Raw genomic sequence first — 26,257 nt, 5'->3', positions numbered from 1 at the left:
AAACATTACTACCTTTTAGCTGCTATTCAGCACTGTCAGAGCCGTGGGGCATTTTCATCACAACCTGCTTTGGGCAATTTTATCCTCAGGACAGATTTTATCATAATAAGATGTAGTTATTTATCAGAGTACTTACAGAATTAAATAGTTAATTGTCAGAATACTTACAGAATAAGATGGTAGTTAATTATCAGCATACTTTCAGAATGAGAATGTTAGTTAATTATCAGAGAACTTTCAGAAGGAGATGGTTAGTTAATCATCAGAATACTGAATACTAAATAGTATACTATGGCACCAGTCTGAAAATATCTTATGCATCCACCTATTACCAAAAAAGGAAAATTACTTTCATTATGAAAGAGATTCCGCATTGATGATGTAGTATCATGACAAACAGAAGAATTAGCATGATGTGAGAAGAGCATAGCGATGAATATAAATAACCACGATCATCTTGTAGCAATCAACGCATTAATGTAGTAAAAAAAAGGAAGAACCTGTTCAGTGAAACTAAACCCACGTTTTAACAGCTTAGTTGTCTAGTTTGAATCCTTATACATTTTGATTTCTAGTCTGACCGAAGCGTGCTTAGTGCAATAGTTATACTTATGATTTGAATTGTTTTTTCGCATTGTAGATATATATATATTCCAGTCGCAACGTACGTTTTATATATAAAGAAGCTATTTTTTACCTAAGAAAATTTCTTGTTAACTTATTTAAACTAAACGGTCGTATCGATTAACTGAAAAAAACTAAAAAGGTTTTATTCTTCATATTACTTTAAGCATGTTATAGTACCACTAAAACACTATCAATAATTTCAAAATAAAGTAAACTAAATAGAATAATTTGCTCCATTAATGTTTCCACTTTGCTCTGTTTTTAACCATTTTTTTTTCATAAATCCGAAAAATTTAGATTTCCAAAACTTGCCACAAGATGGGGTAGCTTTCTATGTTTAGCCTAATGGTTTCAGCATTGCAGTAAATCGATTCTTTTCAACTACGTCAGAATAGTATTTTCTTTTATATTAAGATACTCTTATGCTATAAAACGAAGTCTAAATTACTTTTTGAAAATAAAACAATTTAATAATTTATGCTAAAAGCTTACTAGTTTTATAGGAAACAAATAATTTCCTCATAATAATATTCATTGGAAAAGCGTACCGACGTTTAAATGTAAATTACTCCGGCCACAGGTTCTTTAATATCCTGTAGTATTGTGATGTTTTCACCTGTTTGCACCATGAAATTAAAACAGAAAACTCCTGTTGAAAATAACAATCAATAGGAGTCTAGATCACGCAGTCTTCATTTGCTTTATACACGTCGCTGTTGTGTCAGAGACGAAAGGTCCATTGCTTAGATAATTTTGCTCCTTAGAATAATAACGAAACAAAACTAAGGTGTAAGGTAATTAACATTGAGAACATTTAATGAAATCATATATTATTTGCTGCATTCTGCTTTATTCAGTCTAAATAAAATGGAGAATTTATTAGAGTTACAAACTTTCAGAAGAAAGGTGAGCAAAGAAACTCCCGCTTTTAAATACCAACTTTAGTTCTCCTACACATTCTTCGAAACTGTTGCCTAAAATAAATTAAATATTTGATTTTTATCAATGAAAATTTAAAATTGTGTTTGTTTAAACGCAAAGTTGCACGATGGGCTATCTACGCTGTACCCATGTCTTATAGCTGCGCCATTAAGAGGCTATAAATTGTTTTAAAAGGTAATACATTTTAAATGTAATTTTATTTTGCATAATAAAACTTCTCAATATATTACTGAAATACATAAGCATATCATATGAAAATTTGACAAAAATTTAGTTATGCAAGAGATTCTTTAAATGTTTTTTAGGACTTCGTTGAATATTAAAAATTTTGGATGCAAATATCTGGTAAAAAAAGATAATTGTTACGATGAAACCCAATGATGCCCTAACTGTAAAACGATCTACTTTGTTTAACCTTCATCCTTTATTATCTGTATTCCGCATTGTCGCAAAACACAGCGAGTACTAAACATAAAATAATTAATGCCTAGCCAGTGTATATGTCTACTGTGTTTGTTTATTGTTAAGCACAAAGCTACACAAGGGGACATTTTTGCTGTGCTCACCTGCAGTATCGAAACCCGGTTTTGAGTGTCATAATTATGCAGTTTTTTTTTCTTTATTAATCCACCCTCATAGAGGGGGTTTAAACAAACACACATCAGTTATTCAACATATCTCATGACAATGTCGATACAAATCTGGATAGTAATAAAAAAAATAGTTAAGGTTGATTACTTAAATTACATACACAGAAAATTAGTTATAACAAGCAATCAAACAAAAAATGTTGCTAAAATTAATAAAAATAAAATGATCTAAACTGATAAACATAGAAAAATCAAACAATATTATCATACCAAATCACGACATAGGATGTAACCCTGAACACCTTTAGTTACCAAATGCCCAGAGTCGCGGTAAATATTATAAAAATCTGACAGTTTATCTCGTAACCGAAACCGTAAAAAAATCGAAATAAATTCTAGCTTTAAATTGAGCTTTAAAGAAAATGAACATCAACACCATGTGATAGAACCTTACTACGAGCAGAATAAATCACAAACTTAGCTATACACGAACACAAGCGTAACAATCTGAGGTGATTCGCTGTACCACTGGGGGCTGTCTACTCTATCAAGAAATAACGTTATATATGTTTACTACTGTTTGTGATTATGAATAACAACAATCACAGAGGTACTAGAGAACAATTTTGTTTGTTTGTTTTTAAGCAAAACATCACTGAGCTATCTGCTGTGCCCACCGCTGGAAATCGAACTCCGGATGTTGCAAGTTTGTAGACTTACCCCTGCCCCACCGGGGGACACTAGAAAACAAATATGTTTCTTTGAAAAATTTGCTGAGAACATTGATGATACTCATTTAAAACATTTTTTTGTTGTAGCGGATGGTCATGATTTGAACAAATTCTTACTGTGGTTGTGTCTGGCTGGTTGTGGTGTGTTCTTACTGTGGTTGTGTCTGACTGGTTGTGGTGTGTTCTTACTGTGGTTGTGTCTGGTTAGTTGTGGTATGTTCCCTAGCAGAAGAACGTTAATCGTGACTTTCATAAAGTAGACCCTCTTGAGCTATTGTAATGAAGAATGGCGTTATCAATGCACCGCGAGCATTTTCTATATCATATAACCCTGGATATTAATTGTGGTTTATTCCTGACAAGAAACGGGGTAATGACAGAATATTTCTTTCATGGTTTGGGTAATAAAATTGTAATAGTTTAGTGTAAAACAAGTATAGTTTTCTGTTTTTTTATGGTTAAATCTTTTAATATAATAAGCTGATTTTTGAACTGCATGAGTTGGCTTGAATCACGAAGAAAAATTAGGACGATTTAATTCGTTATGATTTCGCGAATATTTTTAGTATATTAAGAATATACAAGTACCTTGTTCTAACGTTGAACTATACAAAGAGTGCCTCAGATTATTTAAAAGAGAGATTGTGTATAAAAGAACTTATCGATTAAATGAGGAAAGACTGTTTAACTGGTATTACAAGGAAGACGAAGGGGATTATAAAAAGACTAACAATTAATAGAAGAGAGCTTTTTAGAGTAATCTTACCAAAGAGACAGAAAAGGCTTTAAAATAACTATAACAATAAACAAAGTAGGCTATTAAAGGTGTGTATCAATGAAGAAACAGGGCTATAGAAAAACTGCATTACAGAAGATTAATCGCATTTTATAAGAATGAATTATATAGAGGAATATGGGTTAAGGACAGACACTTTTACTTTGAATGAGTTTTAAACATTTAAGATGAATGTCACAAAAAGCAAAATGGTTTTAAAACGAACTCTGTTTTATTATATATATCTTTTTCAGCTAAAACAAAAATGTTATATAACTCTTTTATATATTTATATAGAAAAAAAATCACTTTTTATGGTTGGGGGGGGGCTGTTTACGCATGAGATCGGATCAAACGGACACTCACAATGGGATAAAGTGGAACTCATCTATCTCATAATAACGGCAATTTCAAAGAAGTTCTACATTTCAAAATCATCATTTAAATTCTCCCAGCAGGGATCAGGAAAGCCATGCGCAAATAACACATTTTCTAGGACAATTGCTGCGCAAAATAACGAGAATACTAGCGTGGGGCAATGGTGTACATTGCAGCCAGAGCCTATGGTGGAAATTACGTCATTAATGTGGGATGAGACGAACTTGTGGAGGGGGAGGCGTTTTAACCTAAGCTTCTCATAGTGAAGCAATCCCACGTCATAAGAATCATTGAATATTGAACCAATTCTTTTACGGCATATTTGTCTGTTTTATTTCCCCATAGTTTGAAATCAACAAAATGAAATTTCTTGAAATATCTACTTTGTAAACATAAAAGATTTAAAGTTTACATTAGATCAAAGTTGTTCGAAACAAAAAACTGAAGTCGCGCACTGATCATTCACATTCGCATCCGTCCTCCAAGGGGTTCGTGAACAATAATTACACATAATTCACTTTAAATGGCAGCACGTTATAATTTTTGATATACGGGGGTGACCGTTTTACCGTAGGGAACCGTCATGCTTCATTTTCCATTATAATAATGTAATGGGCCTAGCATAGCTTGGTGGTTAAGACGTTCGACTTACAATCTACTGGTCACGGGTTCGAATCCCTGTCACACCGAACATGCTCGCCCTTTCAGCCGTGGGGGTGTTCAAATGTGACGGTCAATTCCACTATTCGTTGGTAAAAGAGTAGCACAGGCGTTGGCGGTAGGTGGTGTTAATTAGCTGCCTTCCCTCTGGTCTATCACTGCTAAATTAGGTACAGCTAGCGCAGATAGCCCTCGAAATTCAAACCAAACTATAATCAAACTAATGCGATGACATGTCACTGTGGAAGCAAATCATAATGCCAGACGTGACATACATGGTACTTAGATATTTGATTCACGGTAATTCTCAAGCATTTGACAATTTATTGCTTTCACTTTTGGTTAAAAGAATATACAACAACTTTTCAGAGGATGAGTAACTGTATAGTGAGATTGTTAAACGATGTAGCCCAAATGACACAAAATGTCGAAGAAAGGACCTTTCAATGTACTTTCCCCGGTGTGATAGCGGTAAGTCTTCGGATTTACAACGCTCAAATCAGGGGTTCGATTCCTCTCGGTGGACACAGCAGGTGCCTCCAGTAGTATAGCGGCATGTCTGCGGATTTACAACGCTAGAAACTGGGTTTTGATACCAGTGGTGGGCAGAGTACAGATAGCCCATTGTGTAGCTTTGTGCTTAATTACAAACAAATCAATGTTCTCAATGGAAACGGAAAAACACACAATAAAATGTTTAGTAGAACAACAGGCTTGAAAACCATGCCCACAGTTCATTCTGAAACAACACTTATCTACAAAATGTAGTTTTGGCTATGAGAGACAACTCTATCCAAAATATTATTGTGATGAATTTGGGCATATTTCTTGGTACCGCTAACAAGATAATGAATAAAGGTGTAAAGTTGACAAAACTTATAAACAAAAAGATTTCAAGCTTCTCGATAATCTTGAAGAACAACGGCTATTTTCACGAGGAAGATCACTGAAAAAACTGGAATCACAACAAATCTCTTTGGACCACATACCTTTCCAGTTTCCGATGTAGCTCTATTGTAATTTCATTCCCCTTTTTTTGCTTAAAGTTGGTCCTGGAAGTGGAGGGCTGCGGAAACTTGTTAGATGTGTGATCTAAGATTGATCTTATTGTAATTTTCAGAATTTTGTTGCAATGGAAGTTGCAAGTTAGTAGATTATTACATATTAAAGGTCCTTAGATAAGGATAACCGAAAGCAGAGGAAGTAATTTCAAGAGCAGCACACAACCTTGGACATCCTTTTTATAAATTAGACAAATGATTGTAATAACATGAAATAAATGGGGTTATGAAGGAGTGTCATAAGAAAAGAGTGGGAGTAGGTGGAAATAATTTAATTAAGGTGGAACCTGGCAAAGCAAGAGCTGTGACAAGGGCAAATGGAGTACTAAATGAATTTTAACAAGGACGGAATGGAGCAATAAAATGATTGTAACAAAGACGGAATGGAACGATAAAGGGATTGTAACAGGGAGAGAAAGTATAATCAAATAATAACATTAAAGAAACGAGTTTTATATAAGGACTGCAATTAGGAAGGAACGAGAGGTATAGAAGAAATGCACAGAATAAGGAAAGAGGATGTAGAATTAGGGATTGTAATCGCATGAAAGAGGTTGTAATAAGAAAATAATGGGAGCTACAGAAGAAATGTAAGTATGGGAGGACCAGGCAAAAGAAGAACTATAATAAAGACGGAAGGAAGTAATAAAAGAATTATAACAAACAAAAAAAGACCATCAAAAGAGTTTAAATGAAAGAAATGGGCTATAGAAGGAGGACTGCAATATGGGGGAAAGAAGTAATAAAGTAGCGGTAACAAGGGGGAACAGGGCTACAAGGAAGAAATGAGAACTTAAATGGATTATAAAGAGAAAAACAAGGTTACAGGACTATCTAGTAATATCAAAACCATTAAAAATTCCAAACGCGTAGTGAAGAAGAACATATATAATACCTGTTTTCTGTCTGTTTGTTAGTGTTATCAAGTACCTACGAATGACAAAAGGTACCTGTTCTAAGAATTCACAGGTTAATTGTAATAGTGCTGCCATCTATTGTCGTTATGGAGACTTTTCTATTGATATTCGTGTTTTTTAAGCGTTTTATGATGAAAACTGTTATGACGATAAACGTATTTTTATGAGAATGGTGAAAATTTGAATAGGGGTTTCAGTTACACTGTTAAACCACAATAAAATAATTTAATAATTTGTCGTAATAAACTTTTATTTGTTATTTGTAAAGATATAAAAGAAAAAGAAAACAAAACTAGTCTAAGTAATTAGCTATCTAGAAAATGTTCAGTAAAAAATAAACCACCCAATCGAAGCTCAAGTGTTCCAAAAGTAAACTTACTGAGGATAAAACATTTGCACTTAGGGAAATGAGATGTTAACATAAAATTAAACACAATAAAAATATACAGTATTTATGGAAATATTGATTTTATTAATTAAAGAAAAAATAAATCGGAAAAATTCAACGCTTGATTTTTAAAAAAAAATTCATTGACAGCTTAGTTGTAACAACTAATAGTTTATATTCGGCCAACTCGGAAATATTATAAAACCTGTTGGACAATGCAATGATTTTAGATTTCTTTTCCGAATTTATTCAAGGCTTGAATATTTTCTACCTCACTGTGAATTTCATTTAAGGTTGTAATCGCATTTTATTTATGAAACATTAAATAGTTTTTAAACAGTATAAAAGAAATACTTAGCTCAAAGTAACGCCATTACAAGGATTTGATGTTTTACCATTTATTCTGAAGATGACATGTTCCAGTAACAACACTACTGAAGATATGTATTATCTTTTATTCTGAAGATGACATGTTCCATTAAAAACACTTATGATAATATGTATTATTCTTTATTCTGAAAACTATATGTTCGAGTAAAACCATTACTGAAAGTATGTATTGTTTTTTATTCTAAAGATGATATGTTGCAGTTAGTGTACTAATGAAAATATGTACTATTTTTTATTCTGAAGATGATATGGTCCAGTAAAACCACAACTGAAAATAAGTATTTTAGACTTAAAGATTTAGAAGCAGAAAGTGAAATAATAATTATTTTCAGTTGCAAAATTATGGCAAATATTTAAAGGAATATTACTTAATTGTTTCTAAACCACACACCACTGTATCCCACTCCCACGTGAACGTGGTAACAATGTATTTTAGTTTTAATGCAAAGCTACAAAAGGGGTTGTCTGCGCTCTGTTCGTTGTGGGGAATTGAACCCTGGATTTTAATGTTGTAAGGCCGTATAAAATGAATGCAGTTCAATAAAATCATAATTCTCACGGTAGTTGTTGAAGTGATAATCCACTGTTTAACCAAAGTAACTGTTAACATCGATATTTTCTAATTTGTAAAATGAGTTATATATTTTAACTTTGAGACTCAGGAACATATTTTGAATGTATTATTTTTCTGTTTTTCAGAAGACGGCGATGAAGTGACATTGATGTATGCTAAGTATGAGGTGAGTTTTCTGTCTGTTTATGTTAGATAAGGCTACAATAGGGCTCTTATGAAGTTTGTGAATGTATGCATTTTAAATATATCCTTTTTACGTACCATTGTAAACTGAATTTTCTATGATATTTTCGTTATTTGAATTATTAGGTGCTTAGGTTATTTCTACTGTAAAATTACTTAATAACTAAATCATGACGTAACCTATGCGAACACACATGCATTATCCTGCATTTATTATAATTAAAACTCATCTGCTATTTATTTGCTCAACTCATTGAATGATCTAAATCCTTCTGCAAAGCAGCAGCATCCTCTTTACAGCTAGCAACAACTCAAGACCTTAATATCATCTGCAAATTTAAGTAATTTATTGATAATTCCTTCATCTATGTCATTGATGTAAATCAAAAAGAGCATTTGTAACAACCCTCTGCTTTTATGCCATCCAACCACTCTACTATCCCATTAGCTAACTTATCTCCAGGAGCCTCATCTTTCTCTAACCTTCCCAATTTTTTCTTTAACAAGCTCAGAATTGATACAGTCATATTGTTCTACCCTGCTTCCATCTATCAACTTGTTAAGATGAGGAATACTTCTTAAATCTTCACTTGTGAAAACTGAAGAAAAAGCATAATTAAATAACTCAGCCATTCCACAGTCATCAGATACAAGCCTTCCTTTATCATCCCTCAATGGTCCTACCCCCATCTTAACATTTTGTTTACCCTTAATGTACTTAAAGATATCCTTACTGTTAATTTTTACATTTTCAGCCAAACTTTTCTAATACATCCTTTTTGATGTCCTAATTTTTTGTTCGATCAACTTTCTTCTAAATCTTCTGTCATACTAGTCAATTTAAATTTATGATGGTTTTTTGTAATTTCATCTCTTATACCCTTTATGAGTCAACCTGGTTTTTTACTTGCAGAAATAGGTTTATCTTGAATATTTAATTTATTTTATACTAAGAAATTTTCACATTTGATCAGTGTCTCCAAATAACTCAGCTGCCAAATTCACAACAGATACTTCTTGTCACACCCCTTCAAAATTTACTTTTTTGAAAGTTGTTACCAAAATATCATTATTCCTGATCTCCATATGCAGCAACCCATCAAACCTAACAGAGCAATAATCACTTGCACCCAGATGTTCCCCAATTTTTACCCTCTCAACAATTCCTATATTATAAGTTAACAATAAATCTAGATTATCATTGTTTCTAGTAGGTTTCTTGACAATTGTTGAAGAAAACCATCTTGACCAGTTTTCAAAAACCTTTCTCCCTCTTGGTTTGACTCTAGCGTTTCCCAATCTATATGCGTGAAAAAACATCACCAATAATTATGACTTCCTTAACAGCTGAAATCTTAATCTCACTGTAAAGATTCTCACTAATTTCATCAGTATCATCTGGTGGGATGTAACAAATTTCTACTTAAAGCCCTTTTTCCTTTATATCTACTAGAAATCCAAATGGATTAAATTTTGTTGCTATTATTTTTATATCTTCAACTTCAACAGGATGTAATTCACATTTTACATATAAAGCGACCCCTCCCCTCTCGTTAGTACTCTATCCCTATTACTAATTTCCTATGCTAAATTTTTCTCTACATATTATTCTTTGTTGCATTTAGCTTATCGTGGTCCTCATCACTGTCTATTCCTAGTTTAAATCTTCCCTTACAGCTGAGTTAATAGCCCTTGCAAACAAGTCAGACCTACCCCATTTAAATGTAAACCATCCATTGCAAAAAGCTCCCTTCTTCCACTGAACTGATCCCACAAGTTCAAACAGTCAATATGCTCATCCTTACATATTAACCTAAGCCTAGCATTTAGCCCTCATAAGTTCATCCCTAGAAATAATTCTCGACAATATCCCTGACACAATTAAGTTATGGCCATTTTTTTAAATGCCTTTATCAACCCCTTGTACTTATTAATTAGCTCCTCTGATCTACCTAATCCCACACTAGCATCATTGCTAGCCCCCTTTATTATATCTCTTGCTCTGTCAGTTATATCCTCCACCTGTACCCCTGGGTAGCATAATCTAATTCAGTTCTCCCTAGTTACCTATCCGCATGCTCTGTCAAGGAATCACCTATAACTATGACCTCCTTAAGTTTATCATCCATATCTTTCTCTGATCCTTTTGTTTTCTTTCCCTCCAATAGTTCCTGATCTGCACAAACAAGGGCTGAAATCTGTTGCTGAACAGAATAGGCTCATTACAATTAAGTCCAATACTTTTAGCTTTAGCCCTAGTAGTACTCTTTCTAACTTCTTGAAAGTCATTGTTAGCTGACGTATACCTTGCATGCAAAAGCCTAAGCTCTTCTTGAGATCCTGCTGCCATTTTTCACAGTTTACCCTTCTCATTATCTATTGCTGCTACTTTAATCAGGATAACCTCCAACTTCTCCTCCAACCTACAAACTCTATATACAAATTGCACATTAGTACTAACTTCCTTAAAAGTACATACCAGTCCCGAGTTCCCAAATAAAACTCACTCATTGCACCAACCACACCTGACAAACTGTGAACGCTTAACTACAACCCTAGTCTCGACCATTGTATTTGTAATAATCAATACTCAATCTAAATATCAGTGGCCCATTGCCAACACGGTTAAGCCCAATGTTTTAGAATCAAATATATTACAGTATTTTATCACTACTTTATGTTCACACTAAAGTAATTAACTTTATATTTAATTTTATAGAAGTGACAAATAACTAGTCTTTAATTTATTTGATGTTTACGTAATACTAATATTAATAGTAATAACATAATGTATTCCGCCTGATTTATAATCTACCTATAAATATAAGTTAGTATAAACTGAACTTAAATTAATGAATCTAGACTAAACTCAAGTAAACAAGATAATCCTTAAAACTCGAACAGACAATTAATTAGTCTTTAGATTATATTTGTTTAATATGAAGCGAACATAAAGATTTTTTTTGCATTTCTATATTTCTCTCAATTAACATCCTGAGGCCGAATATGCTTTCTAATTAGTTCTGGCCTTCTAAAACAATTTTGGTTTTTTGACAGTTCAATTTCAACCACATGTTTAACTCCACTGATTATTACTATTAGCAACACGTTTAACTCCACTGATTATTACTATTAGCAACACTTTTGAAGGGTTACTGATCAAGCTGATAGTCCTATATTACTCATCCTCTATACATTGAGTTACAAATTTCAGCCAGATATTCATCTCCTTTGAACAATTTGCTGGAATTTTGTCTAAGTTCTTGAATTTTTTAAAGAGTCTAATGACTTCCTGTGCCTCCATTTCCAGGATTGCTGGGCTGTTGTTAATTGGTTCTACTACTTATAGAGCTGGTTCCTTTTCCCTGGTATCGTTATACAATTGTCCCACATTTTCCATCTCTCTTTGACATCCTCGTTTTCAAAAAATACTCGGTGTCTTCACTTCTGATGGAAGACCGGGTAGGTTACATATTCAACTCTTTTATTCTTCTGAGCATGTCATGCAGGTTATGTTTCACCTTACGTTTCTCAGTTTCTGCAAAATTGATTGCTTGTCTACACATACGCCTTATTTCTTTATATACTTCCTTATACTTTTGTTCTTTCTCCTCACAGTTATTTTCTTTTGTCCATCTTTTTTCAGAATCTCGCCATTCGTTCAGACCTTGTTTTTTAACCTTTATTCTTCTCTTCCCCACAATCTCCTTTTCTGCTCCCTGTAGCACCTCTCTGAACTTAATCCACTGGTGTTCGATGCTCTTTTATGCAACTTCTTCTTTTATTAATGTTTGAAATCAAGTTTTAGTCTCTTTCAGAAAGTTCTTGGTTATGTTGTTTCTCTTGAAGTTGTTGTATATTCTATTTTGTCTTGCGTGAGACCTCTGTTCAGCTTCTTCACTGGATTGTGATCAAACCCACTTTCTGGTCCGGGATGAGTTCTAATTATTGTAATAGAATTTCTGAGACGTTCTATAACTAGGATGTAGTCTATATAATTTCATACTATTCTTTCACCATTCCAAGTATGCTAGTATAATGCTTAAACCAAGTGTCACTTTCCACTACGACATTATCTTTATAAAACTGCAATAATCTATCTACTCTTTCGTCCCTTTTCTTCAAAGCCATCCAGTCCAATGAGAACACCGTTCCTACCTTTGAATTAAAGTAACCCATTACTATCAGACATTCTTTTGACTTGCATAGTTTGATACACATCTTGATAAATGCTTCCGATTTCCTTTTCTTCACCGTTAGATGAAGAAACTTGGATGATGGCTGAGTCAAAGACCTGACTAACATTACCAGGGCAGAAGCCTTTCACACATATGCTTAATTGCTCTTTCATTAGCAGAGTTATGTGATGTTCCTCTTCTCCTGAATATGTACATGTACAGCCTTCCCTCATAAGAGTCCCAGGGCCAGTTAACCTAATCTCACTTAACCCAAGGATATCACACTTTAGTCTTTTTACGTCCTGGTGTACGTTCACCAAACTTCCAGTTCTATATATGGGCCTCACGTTCCTAGCTTCGTCTTCATGTTGACATAAGGTTCTCAGTTGCTGCTTTCATGGGTCACACCATCAGAACTGGGGGCTCTAACAAGAGTAGGGTTTGTCTGTAGCGCATCATTACAGAATCTACTACTCACAGGAACATCAGAACCCTTACTGATAGTACACCTCATAATAGACTGCCCAAGGTACTCACAATCTACCGTAAATTCTCTTTACTATTTTATTCGATCTTTCCATAGTTAATTAGGACTAAATATTGCGATAGGACCACTAGGCCACGGGTCAGTGGGTGCCAGAAAGCTGTTATTGGAATAGTTTTAGGTGACCAGAGCAATTCTCAAAAATCCTCTGACGAAACTCTGGCATTAGAAACCCACAAATAGTTTAAAGAGCAATCAAATAATACTATTAATTTTAAGAAAAGCCAATAAAATAGTTATAAAACAATTTTGAGACTAATTAAAGAAACCGAATTGTCTGAAAAATTTCATGTATGATTATTTGTAGATATTTACACATTGCTCTTGTTATTGTAATTTTTCCATTAACTAAGGCCAATATGTGTCTTAGAGGGTGACGCCACTTTAATTTTAAAAGAAAATGGATATTTACGACTTTTTCGATGTAAGCTTGTGTAGCATTTTAAAAAAATGATCTTAAAAGTTGCAAGTTGATGAAGACGTTAAAAGAAATATAATCCAGAAAGAGATATTTTAAGGCTCAGTACTAATTTGAATGCAAAATGAAAGACAGAGAATATTTTTAAAGACGATTTGAAAGGTTATGGTCACTATAATGTTCTTATTACTAAAGTGCATGCAAATATCGTCGTCTGAGCTTTCATCGTCTTCTTCATGATGATGCTAATATTTTACGGACGAACAGAACAAACGTAATCCATATCTGCTGAAACGATCAGTTTGGATAAAAAGAAAAGAAAATGGAGATGCATTATCAACAGATACATACGAATCTCCATTAGCTTTGGTTTCTAAATTATGAAAAACAAAACATTCCGGTAGGAAATATGCAAATATTACGTTCTAATCTGACGTCACGTCATTTTGAAACTTTTACCTCCTGAATCTTGCTTTAAACAAATTTAGTCTTTTTTTAATAACTTGACGGAAAGTTTCGAAAAGTTGAGGGAGAGAAATAAGAGTATCTATCAGTGAGGTTTAATTCATCATCACTATGAGTGGCAACTTTGAAGTCCAGATATAAACAAAAATATTTTACCTTTCATTTTTATTGGTTATATTTCTCTGTTTACTTGCCATATGTACACGTAGCTGTGCCCACACCAAGCGGCTCAGCTAAAAACTGGGTTTCGGTACCCTTGGTGAGTACAGCAGAGATAGCATATTGTGCCATTTTTTTTAGAACTTAATGATTTTTTTCTGAAAAAGTGAAAGGTAGAACTGAGTGGGACTCGAGCACGTGCTTCAATTAACCCAATGAGGAACTTTATTTTAGTCAACTAAGCTATCATGCCTCCAACATTTCGACCCTCATTTTTCTCTGATTGACTATTAAGAACAAAATTGGGGAATTTTTGAACTATACTAAATAAATTGTGAAGCTTGCAGTTCTTTTACTGCCATTTGTTTTATTGGAAGTGAATACTAAGAGTTGCAGTTCATCGACGTCATTAAAATAGTTGTGAGTTCGAGTCTCTCACACTCTTAATTTTAACTCCTTTATAAATAGTTCCAGGATCATGATAAACCAACACAAAGTAGTTAAAGAGAATAGAGAGCGAATAGTGGATTTTTAACGGATAGTATTAATCATTTGGGATAGAACACAAAATCATTTCTTAATCAATCACGTTCACTATTCCAAATATGAAATGCTCTGTGACTTGTGTTTGGAATATAGATACGATCAGGAATCTTCTTGTTATATTTTAGTGTTTGGAATATAAATATGATCAGGAATTTGCCTATTATGTTTAAATTTTTGGAATAATATCGGCACGATCAGGAATCTCCTTGTGATATTTCAGTGTTGGGAATATCGACACAATCATAAATCTGCCTGTTGTATTTCAGTGCTTGAAATATTGATACGATCAGGAATTTCCTTGTGATGTTTCAGTGTTTGGAATATCGATACGATCAGGAATCTCCTTGTGACATTCCGTTTGTTCTTTAACCTCTTCTTGTTCAGTCTTTCATGGATAAAAACCCAAAAAAATTGTGATTAAAGATTGAATTGAACATACTATTTCTGGATAACGATATGCTATAGCAGATTAGAACTCATTATAATTACCAATGCTTGGAAACGGCTTGAATGGGTAATGAAGAAACACTTTAATATAAGTTTAACATAACAGCAAATGTACAACGCTTCGACAAGGTTTTGTCATCCTCATGTACAAGTATAATTACATTTTATTCCAAAGCACTATTTTGAGATTATGATTTCGAAAAACTCAAAGAAGCAGGCATTCATTTTGAAAAAAAAGCAGCTTTAATCCTTTAAGCTTTAGTAAACAAATTCACTTCTTTTCGAAGTCCTATCTCTTTCTTGTAAGGAAACGAAAACACAAAATGTAATAGTAGTGTTATTAGAATTAAAGTTCGCGGATTTATTACCTTTATAGATTTCAGTTCTTTAATTGCGTAAAATAAAATATTTGTCTAATAACTAGCATAAAATAATTTAGAATCTAGGGAAGTAAAGGAAGTTATATACAATAAAGATTTGAAACAGAAAAATAATGATAAGCAAAAGTTTACACTCTAAAATACTACAGAATCATATCGAAAACTTAAAGTTTTGAATTTAGCTGTGGGTATGGCATTACAATAAGCTGTTACCAAGCTTTTGTTGGCTGTATATTGTTTGTCTGTTTCAAAATCTATACTCGTCTATTATAAGGCTATTATATTTATATTATTACACTCCTTTTTATAACCCTTTCCCTTCTTCGTTACTTTTCGTCTATATTCCTAGTTTCTTCTTTATTGTAGTCCTTCTATAGTCCTCGTTTCTTTCATATTACTGTGGTTAACTGCACCTTTTAAGAATGATATTATAGGTCTCATCCGTCTTCGATTGTGTTCCTTTTTATAGAGGTAAGTACTATTGCTCAATTCTTCAATTTCCATTGTAACAATTCCTGCAAAACAGACCAAACACCTTGAGGAACTTTTCACACCTTCCATAAGCGTTCAGTTACACCACTACATTTAAGTACCCAAAACGCCAAAAGTCCACCTGGCCATTGGATGTTTATGGGGGGACTTGACATGCATGTAGTCGAATGAGATTGTTGTGAATCCAGTTTCTTCGGCTATCGTTCTTTCAATAATAGACATTGATTTTGACGTGTGGCTGGAAGTTTGTGAGGCTTCTTCACCTTCAAAATCTCATTTATTATGTTGTGAAAGGTATCAGGAGATATGCCCAGCTTCAATGCAATTACGTTTTAGGTTAGACAGTTCTCTTTCGTAGCCAAAGCCTTCATTTTGCGGATGAGGGCGTTGCTTCGGATTGGTTTGCTGTTATTTCTCTTCTATCTCTCTCTTTAAACAATACAAGATTAGTAATTTGAATAAAATATATATTAGCCAACATCAAGAATATTATGAGAATCAACGAACACTGCCCCATAAAATTTTGTTTGCAGCAGCTTTCTCTACGATTGAGCTTGATAGATTATTAAGAGTAACGAGAATCGTATCGAATGGATTTTGTGGCAGGTTTTGAAACAAGTTGAATCATACCTGAACTTCACTCAATAAAACATAAGACTTACGATTCTCAATATGCACCTAGTGAAATATGGTTCTAATAAGATAAGAAGTTTTGAAATTATAATAATAGTATAATAATTAATAAGTTATTGTACAATGTAATAATAAAGGAAACATTAATTATTATACTATTATTATAATACTTAAAAGAGTTATTGTACAATGTAATAATAAAGGAAACCTCTTTTAAGTATTATAATAATAGTATAATAATTAATGTTTCCTGTATTATTACATTGTACAATAATTCCTCTTTTAAGTATTATAATAATAGTATAATAATTAATGTTTCCTTTATTATTACATTGTACAATAACTCTTTTAAGTATTATAATAATAGTATAATAATTAATGTTTCCTTTATTATTACATTGTACAATAACTCTTTTAAGTATTTTCGAGTTTCACAAATTGGTAAGCTGTTTGAATCGGAGGAGTAGGCAACTGGTTTTATGTGTTTTATAAGCTATACCATATTCCATTGTTTAAAAGTAACTTTTATTAATATTATTGATTAATATGTTTAAAGTGCTTTTGTATATTATTATTGATTTTAACTTGTGTGGATAATTTTCATTGTTACCTTAGTATATGGGTTTAAGACAAATCTAAATGTCCTAATTTGTCCAGACCGTACTTTAGTGACGATTCAATCCTTTCTAATCATTATAAGTTTTAGTATCTTATGTGTTGATTTATGACAGTAGTGTATTTCTTACCTTTATGACCCGGCATGGCCAGGTGGTTAAGGCACTCGACTCGCTATCTGAGGGTCGCGGGTTCGAATCCCTCTCACACCAAACATGCTCGCCCTTTCAGCCGTGGGGGCGTTATAATGTGACGGTCAATCCCACTATTCGTTGGTAAAAGAGTAGCCCAAGAGTTGGCGGTGGGTGGTGATGACTATCTGCCCTCCCTCTAGTCTTACACTGCTAAATTAGGGACAGCTAGTGCAGATAGCCCTCGTGTAGCTTTGCGCGAAATTCAAAAACAAACAAACAAAAAAAACAAACTTACCTTTATATACAGAATTAGTTTCAATAATTTATAAGTTATTTTTTTACTTATGGTCTATAGAATTAATTTACTTTTAATCAGAAACTGTTAATAATTCGTAATTTCATAATTCAACTTAGACATAGCGTTAGGATCCCACCACGTGACGTATACACGCATCAACTCTTAGTTTTAGGAATCCACCACGTGTCGTATAGACACATCTAGATGTAACGTTAGGAACCCACCCCGTGACGTACAGACACATCTAGACGTAGCGTTAGGAACTCAACACATGACGTAGCGTTAGGAACTCAACACATGACGTATAGACACATCTAGACGTAGCGTTAGGAACCCACCACGTGATGTATAGATACATCTACATTTAGTGTTAGAAACACACCATGTGACGTATCTAGATGCAGTGTCAGAAACCATCCACGTGAAGACAGATCTGCTCTTAACGTTAGGAACCCGCCATGTGTCATACAGACACATCTGGACAAAGTGTTAGAAACCTACCACGTAACGTTTAGATATACCTACACTGAGTGTTAAGAACTAGTCACGTGACATATAAACACATCTAGATGTAGTGTTAGAAACTCGCCACGTGACGTATAGACACATCTAACTCTAATGTTAGGAATCCGCCCAGTGACACATAAATACATTTAGATGTAGTGTTAGGAATCTACTACGAAATGTATAAACATATTTAAAGGCAATGTTAAGAACCCGCCATGTGACGTACATACACATCAAGAAAAAGTGTTAGGAATCCACTACGAAATGTATAAACATATTTAAACGCAATGTTAAGAACCCGCCATGTGACGTACATACACATCAAGACAAAGTGTTAGGAATCCACTATATGACATATAGATGTAGTGTTGCAAACCCGCATGTGACGTATAGACACATCAAGATGTAGTGTTACGAATTCGCTACGTGATATACAGATATATCTAGACATAGAGTCAAGAACTCGCCACGTGACGTACATACACATCTAGACGTGGTGTTAGAAACCCATCACGTGACGTACATACATATCTAGACGGACTGTTAGAAACCTACAATGTGACGTACATTAGGAACTCGCCATGTGATACATACAGCTGGATATAGGGTTTGGAACTCACCATGTGATGTATAGATACTGATGGTTATTTAAACAGTAAATGGTAAGTTACTGTTCGTTAGATAGTTTATTTAGCTAGCCAGAGTAATGAGTTTATTTTACTTAGTTTACTTAGAATTTGATTTGTCTTTATGTCCTCTAAGACACTCGTTGAGTTGATTTCTAAAGACGACTTTTAGACACATGTCAGATGGTAATTAATCCGAGAAGAATTACTTGAGTAAAGGTTCACCAGATGAGTAAACTAAGAAACAAATGGTGCTGTGAGTCTCTCACATAAGGTTTTTATCTCTTAAAAGAATGTGTCGCACGTTACCACTGGTCACTATCATAATATAACCTGAACTAGACATTAACCCTACTTTATATATAAAATATATTCCAATCAGAACCTTATGTCATATATACCTAGTAAAGGTGCACCTAAGAAACAGAACAGAGTCCCTACTGAGACTTTATACAATGTTCCCATTTAGTCAGTATCATAATATAACCTGAACTAGACATTAACCCTACTTTATATATGAAATATATTCCAATCAGAACCTTATGTCATGTATACCTAGTAAAGGTGCACCCAAGAAACAGAAAAGAGTCCCTACTGAGACTTTATACAATGTTCCCATTTAGTCAGTATCATAATATAACCTGAACCAGACATTAACCCTACTTTATATATAAAATATATTCCAATCAGAACCTTATGTCATATATACCTAGTAAAGGTGCACCCAAGAAACAGAACAGAGTCCCTACTGAGACTTTATACAATGTTTCGATTTAGTCAGTATCGTAATATTACTATTACCTGAATCAGCTATGAACTATATTTTATATAGGATATTTTCCAATCACATTTAACGTCATCTTATTTCTCAAGGTGATTCTAAAAACAAAACAATGTTCCTATTGAAATAAATAGCCGGATACGATCTCTTTTCGTGAGAAACCAAAAACAATGGCGCTTAAATGTGTGATGATGGAAGTTATAAATCCGTAATGTGGAAGGCAAAAAAAGGAGGTTAGGAAAAATTAAAACGTGATTTCTCATCGATGAATTTACGTCTACACCATTTACATGTTGTTATGATAAAGTGTTTGTAGTTTTTAATGTATATTTGTAATGTTATCGTCTTTGTTGACTAAAACTTGCATATATTCTCACAAAGAATAGCATATAATATATTTATATCATCTTCATCATTATACACCGTTTGGAGAAAAAACAAAACAAAAACAAAATTCTGTTTTTCTGTCCACACATTGACATACAAAAGACAAAGGAATTATACATAGTAATATATATATATTTCCTTACACACAACAGCAACAAAAAAGAAATGACATATATATATACATATATAGTCCATCTATCCCAAGCGATATATTGGGTTTTCTCTTCTCTTCTGTATATTTGATTTGTGTGTATTTGAAACAATTCAGCTTTGAATTTTGTTAAGTACTAAAATTAGGGTTTAGTTTTACAAGATGTCCGAAAAGTCTGGAACCATAAATGATTTCATCTTTTCTTAATTTCCAACACATGACTGATTATGGTGCTGTCAAAACATGAGAAGGTCAAGTTAATCCTACTGTTAATTCTAACTTGTTTCGAACATGTGGCACATTCTGTAGAATTCGTTGAAGTGCCTACAGTTCCAAACTTCTCGGACATCTTGTAGAGCAAAGCCACAATGGGCTATCTGCCGTGTCCAGCGCGGGGAATCGAATAGTGGATTTTAGTGTTGTAAGTTTTTAGAATTACCACTGCTCCACCTGGTGACACTAGAATTAAAGAAAAAACAGATAAAGAAAGATTCACTTTCTGATGTTCCACACATACACACAATAGTATCTACTCTACTGACACCGTTTTCTTCTGAACGTTGTACAATCTTATGATTGCGATTTATATGTGGCGATACTTTGTTTTTTTTTGCTTTTTTTATAATTTCGCGCAAAGCTACACGGGGGCTATCTGCGCTAGCCGTCCCTAATTTAGCAGTGTAAGACTAGAGGGAAGGCAGCTAGTCATCACCACCCACCGCCAACTCTTAGGCTACTCTTTTACCAACGAATAGTGGGATTGAACGAAACATTATAACGCCCCCACGGCTGAAAGGGCGAGCATGTTTGGTGTGACGGGGATTCGAACCCGCGACCGGCAGACTGCGAGTCGAGCGCCCTAACCACCTGGCCATGCCGGGCCATGTGGCGATGCATTCGTTTGTTTAAAACGCAAGAAATAAAAACTCTGGTGTATGTACAAAAATATCTGATTCGGTTGACATTTAGTTTGCTATTTAATGAAAAATATTTACCAATTTACAAACACCGAAACCTACTCATACCAGCCAACCTGGAATTTCATCAAAAAATGTATTTTGTAAAGTTTTAGATAAGGTAATTTGAAAGTACATTAGCGTTCTGAGTGGGTACGGCAACGGTATACAAAAGGTGATGAAATACTGATGTGAAAACTCATGAATCAAATACGTTAAGCTTTATCTTCTATCAAGCCGAAGCAGAAGCAGGACTTTTATAAAGATTTGCTGTAACAGCGATCAACGGTCTCAGTGTATCACCTAGTTACGTATGGAAGCTTTCGTTACTACATAATGTATTAGATATGTATAACAGGTTGTTTGACGATAAGAATTTGTAAGCTTGGAGATCCTTGTTTGTGGTAGAGAGCCATGTAGCTGCTTATGTAAAACCACATATAGGGAAGGAGAAATAAATGCTTGTTCAGCCACAGTACCAGTGTATATAACAAGTTCGAGAACATTCTTAGTATACATATGTATCTTCGTCGCTGATTCATCAATGATAGGAAGTGTGTTTCTCTTCTCTAGGGTCTTATAGAAGTAGGGGAACGTCAGGAGGGGGTAAGAGCGTATGAATTGGCACCCACACTGCGTGTGTAAAAGTCATTATTTTGATAACGAAAGCCGGCTTGAGATTTTTAACAAGATTACCTAGAAAGTGGTTAAGAATAGGTTGTTGATAGTAATACATCATACTGCTTTCATATAACCTCGCCTCTCAAATCCTTCATCTCAGCTCTATCATATCTCTGAAACTAACACCTAAGATGAAGAAATGTTTTTGGAGACCTACATGATACAGTTGGTACTAAAGTCTAGTCGTCTGAGAAAACAGATAGGCACACTCCAAGGTTGCAGAGTCTCTCTCAGGAATAAGTTTATCACAGGAAAGACGAAATTAAAGAAAACAACACACACAAGAAAATATGGATTTTGTTTATATGATTTTATATATTCCTTCCTTTGTTCCTTAGTTGACTTTTAACCTTTGTGTATTCCTTTCTTTGTTCCTTAGTTGAATTTTAACCTTTGTGTATTCCTTTCTTTGTTCCTTAGTTGACTTTTAACCTTTGTGTATTCCTTTCTTTGTTCCTTAGTTGACTTTTAACCTTTGTGTATTCCTTTCTTTGTTCTTTAGTTGACTTTTAACCTTTGTGCTTTTCCGCAGACATATGCATTAATTAATTAAGAAGGACAGCAGCATCACCAGTGTTAGGTTCACTCTGGCCTTGTCAGGTAAATGCCATTATAAGCGTCAAAAATGCATTTGGTAGCTTTCCGAATGTTGCTATATATAAATTTACACGGTAGGAATTGAGTAATGAGGTTAAAGTTTATAAATAACGTGGTTAAAATAATCCGAAATGAGCAATCTTTTTTTTCGAAGAGGTTCTCATAACTTTCAAAGTGCAACAATTATTAAGTTTAATACTACCATTTCTATGACTCGTATGAAGCTATTTTGTTCAGTAACTTATGCGTATGTTTGTTTTATACATAAGTAATCTTAAGAACAAGAGTATAGAGATAATGTTGCCGAGTGCCTAAATGTTTCACATAGAATACAAATGTGTTATTAATAGCGAGATCAGTTCGGTAGTTGTTGCATTATTATTGTTAGCAAAACAATGGTAATTGAGTTTTTGAGGTAACTTGAAACATAAAACTAGGTTAAACGGACCTTCCTTGAATATATAACTTAATATTTATACGTTATCTGTAAAAAATCACATTTTTATAAGTAGCTTCTTACATATAAAATATTCAACTTTTAAATTTGTGTGTCTGTAATTACTGTTACGACAATCACTATTTCAAATTTTATTTTATCGTCATCAGACTCTAAAAGAACTCTAATAAAAAAAAAGTAATTTAGGATTAATCTCCAAGGATAATAAAAAATATCATTAAGTTTTGGAAAGAACAAGATTGAATCTACTGCTATCCTATATAATAGCCATAAAGTGTACATTGCTACACTAACGTGTTTTTATCTATTGTCTTAATTATAATCTGCATTTAAGCATTGACATTATAGACGATAGAACATCTTTCCTGATGGAATGTTTTATTCACTTCATGTTTAAGCTTCATAGGACCTTATTTTAGTCTCAAATAATTCTTTTTTCTTAGAGAAAGGTGAAGGTGTTAATAGACTTTAAGAGAATTTATAAGAAACTATCTCATAAACCAGAGTTCTCCCAATAAAGTTTTGTATTCTATACGTTAAATGTTCCTATATTAACTGCTGTTTTTATGTCCAAAACAGCTAGCTCTTTTGCGTTTTGCTTTATGATTGTAATAAATTTTATCATTAGAAATTTTGTCTTATTTTAAAGATCCCAATCAATAAAATGAGAACTAGCAAAATATGTTAAGATAACAATCGATATAGCATGTCAATTTTGAAATATCACATGATACATCAGAGAGACAAATCAATAAAACTCTTCAACAATTCTTGACAATAACCATCTATCTGTGATATTGTTTCTTCTACACTTAAAGCTTTAGCTTGAACTGGTATTAAATAGTCGTGCTTTGGTGCTTAGTTTGAAAGCAGCTCTTTCATGATTCACAGAGGGCCCAGTATATCGATCCTCCATTATCTCCAAGTACTTTTATAGTTATCTCAAGTGGGGCTCATACCTGGAAGCAAGCCGCGTTAGGATACCAGCTTGTGATACCTTAAAACGTGTGCCACGTCTAGTCTCGCTAGATAATGAGTGAGGATATGAATACTGTTGTAAAATGGCGCCCCGAGATCTTGAGACGAACCAGGATAATAAAATCAGGCCTTGAAAGTCTACTTCTAGTCTCCCATTAGTGCCTGGATGGCCTTCTGGGCACGTTGTAGTTTATTTATAGTCTCTTGAAAGAGAGGTTACTCCGTATATAGAAGGACACTTCCCGGGCTACTCCGATTCCGATTACCAGGTTCGGTTTTACTAGCTATGGGAAGAGTTTACGGACAAATACACAACGTAAATTAATATAAGAGATTAGTATAAAATACCCACGCTCTTCTGTGGAGTTCAAAGGCTCTCTCATAATTTACAGAGGCCCCAGAGTACTGATCAAACTCCTCTATTGTCCCCCGTTACTCCTTTAGCTAACCAAGAGGGGGTCTGTACCCAAAACAAACTCGCTAGGACACTCGCCCTTGATACATGAGCACGTGCGCTAATCTTGTTCCTGCTATCATGTGAGTGGGGGTATAAAGATAGTTTCAAACATGGCACCTCTGGGATCTTGAGTGGGGCAAGGAATACAAAATTCGATGTCAGATTCGTGTTTAGCGACCCTGACCCCTATTCCTAGACCATCATTATCTCTGGGTGACCTCTAAGTGCATTTTAGACCCCCTTATTTCACTCTTAACAGGGAACTATGTCATGTAGAGAAGGACATTCTCGAGTTACCCCAAGTCTGCCTACCAACTTTAGTCCCGCTAGTTCCAATACTATGAGAGGAATTTGGAGACAAATAAATTCATACACAACGTGAATTAACATGGGGTATGTTGCAATCAGGCAATATATATTACGGTATGAACGCGTTTTCTAAGCTGGCTTGTCATAAGACATTGAATTTTAAGCCTGTTATATTTTTTAACACTACATTATTTATCCAGTCCCTTAAAGATTTTTTAAAGAATATGAAGAGAGTATAATAAATCGTTTTTCAACCACACTTCGTCTGCCATATCCATTGCCGACGACGCGTTTCGCACAATCCAGAGTTTATAAGGTCGACCGTGATACAAAAACCCAGTAATAGTCGTAACTCCACTTATATGAGTCATTTGTTACAACAACAACAAATGCTATGGCCTTTTTTTAAGCTAGCTAAGAATGATTATAATTAATTATACTTGGCATAAGATATCATTGTTAAGCCTATTATATTTTGTAACATTGCATTCTTTATTCAGTCCGAACATTTAGACAGAGGCTCAAATGTAACCTTTTTATCGTCCTTACAGTATGACAGAGCAGAGCATTAGCTCTCCATTTCACCATATGATAGTGCTTCTTGCCAAAAAATGTGCTGTTTTAAATGTTGGAATACTGAGTGAATTTTTATTTCCACTGAAATTTCTCTATGAAATTAAAAAACAAAGAAGTTATAGTGTAATTTTTTCAGTGCATTATATTTGGTGAGTTATTATACTAATGGAAAAGACTGATTATTAAAATTTTGTACACAACTTGAAAAATGAAACTTTTCTGTTCACAGATAATAGCATATTAATGTGCAGTTACCAAGTTATTAGACAACACACATCCTCTCCAGTTATACAGCTCCTTCACTAAAAGGAGAAAACATCTGACTGTTATTATGCTTATGAAAAAATTCAACCCCAGTATTTGTAATTTTTTATAAAAAGGAAATAGTTATCAATTTAAGTATTGTTTGTCTGTAATTTAGCACAAAGCTACACAATGGGCTACCTGTGCTCTGCCCACCACGGGTATCGAAACCCGGATTCTAGCGTTGTAAGCCCGTAGACATACCGCTTTTCCACTGGGGGGCCAATTTAAGTAAGCAAAGATTTATGTAATCCAGGAATTAGAGTGAAGAAGAATGAATAATATTGTAGTCACTCAAGTCTCTCTGCTTATCATCTGCTGCTCCCAAACTTTGGACCCGTATTGTATATATAAATATATATGATAGTAAAAAGCTTTGACAGAAGTTTGCAAGAGAAGTAGGTATTAATGCATTTGACTTTTTAACGATCTCATTATTTCTGTAGATCATTCTAATAACACATCAAATGAATGAAAGTGGGCAGATGTTAAGGTGTGAATGTTCTTATAGTTCATACGGGTATTTTGTACAGCGAAGGTGTGAATGTTCTTATAGTTCATATGGGTATTTTGTACAGCGACTCATTTAATTTTACAGTTTTTAAAAATTCATAACTGACATTACTATTATACACAAACAATTTTATAAGATTAGGCGACAAATGAATCCCTCACTGAGGACCTCACCCCATCTGAGATTTAGAGCAAAATATAATAATATATGCATATAACAACTTTCTCACACACATTTATGTCTTGCACTAGATTGGTTTAATTTTTCATAATATATTGTATGTTGGGTGATTGTAAAGAAAATTTCGCTGTAATGTAGGTTTGAAAGTATAAATAAAGTCAAGTAACGGAGGATTGGAAATGTGAAAAAAAAACAAATAATGGAAACTCAGGAGTTTAAACACAACCAAGTAATGGAAACTTGTAAATGTAGACATAATTATGTATTAAAAG

The 26,257-nt window shown here is 33.8% G+C and overlaps 1 protein-coding gene across 1 annotated transcript in view; it reads left to right on the top strand.

The window, feature by feature from the left end:
* Positions 1-26,257, top strand: part of LOC106457425 (sodium bicarbonate transporter-like protein 11) — a gene marked incomplete at its 5' end in the record, with an annotated part of 173,963 nt that overhangs the window by 51,691 nt on the left and 96,015 nt on the right. Inside the window, one exon of the mRNA XM_022383355.1 lies at positions 8,159-8,199. Coding sequence (XP_022239063.1) covers positions 8,159-8,199 — 41 coding nt within the window. The remainder of the gene's footprint in view (positions 1-8,158; positions 8,200-26,257) is intronic.

The sequence above is a fragment of the Limulus polyphemus genome, unplaced genomic scaffold (assembly GCF_000517525.1).
Source record: "Limulus polyphemus unplaced genomic scaffold, Limulus_polyphemus-2.1.2 Scaffold329, whole genome shotgun sequence".
Lineage (NCBI taxonomy): Eukaryota > Metazoa > Arthropoda > Merostomata > Xiphosura > Limulidae > Limulus > Limulus polyphemus.
Note: the sequence above shows the minus strand (reverse complement) of the source record. Positions and strands in the feature narration are given on the sequence as shown.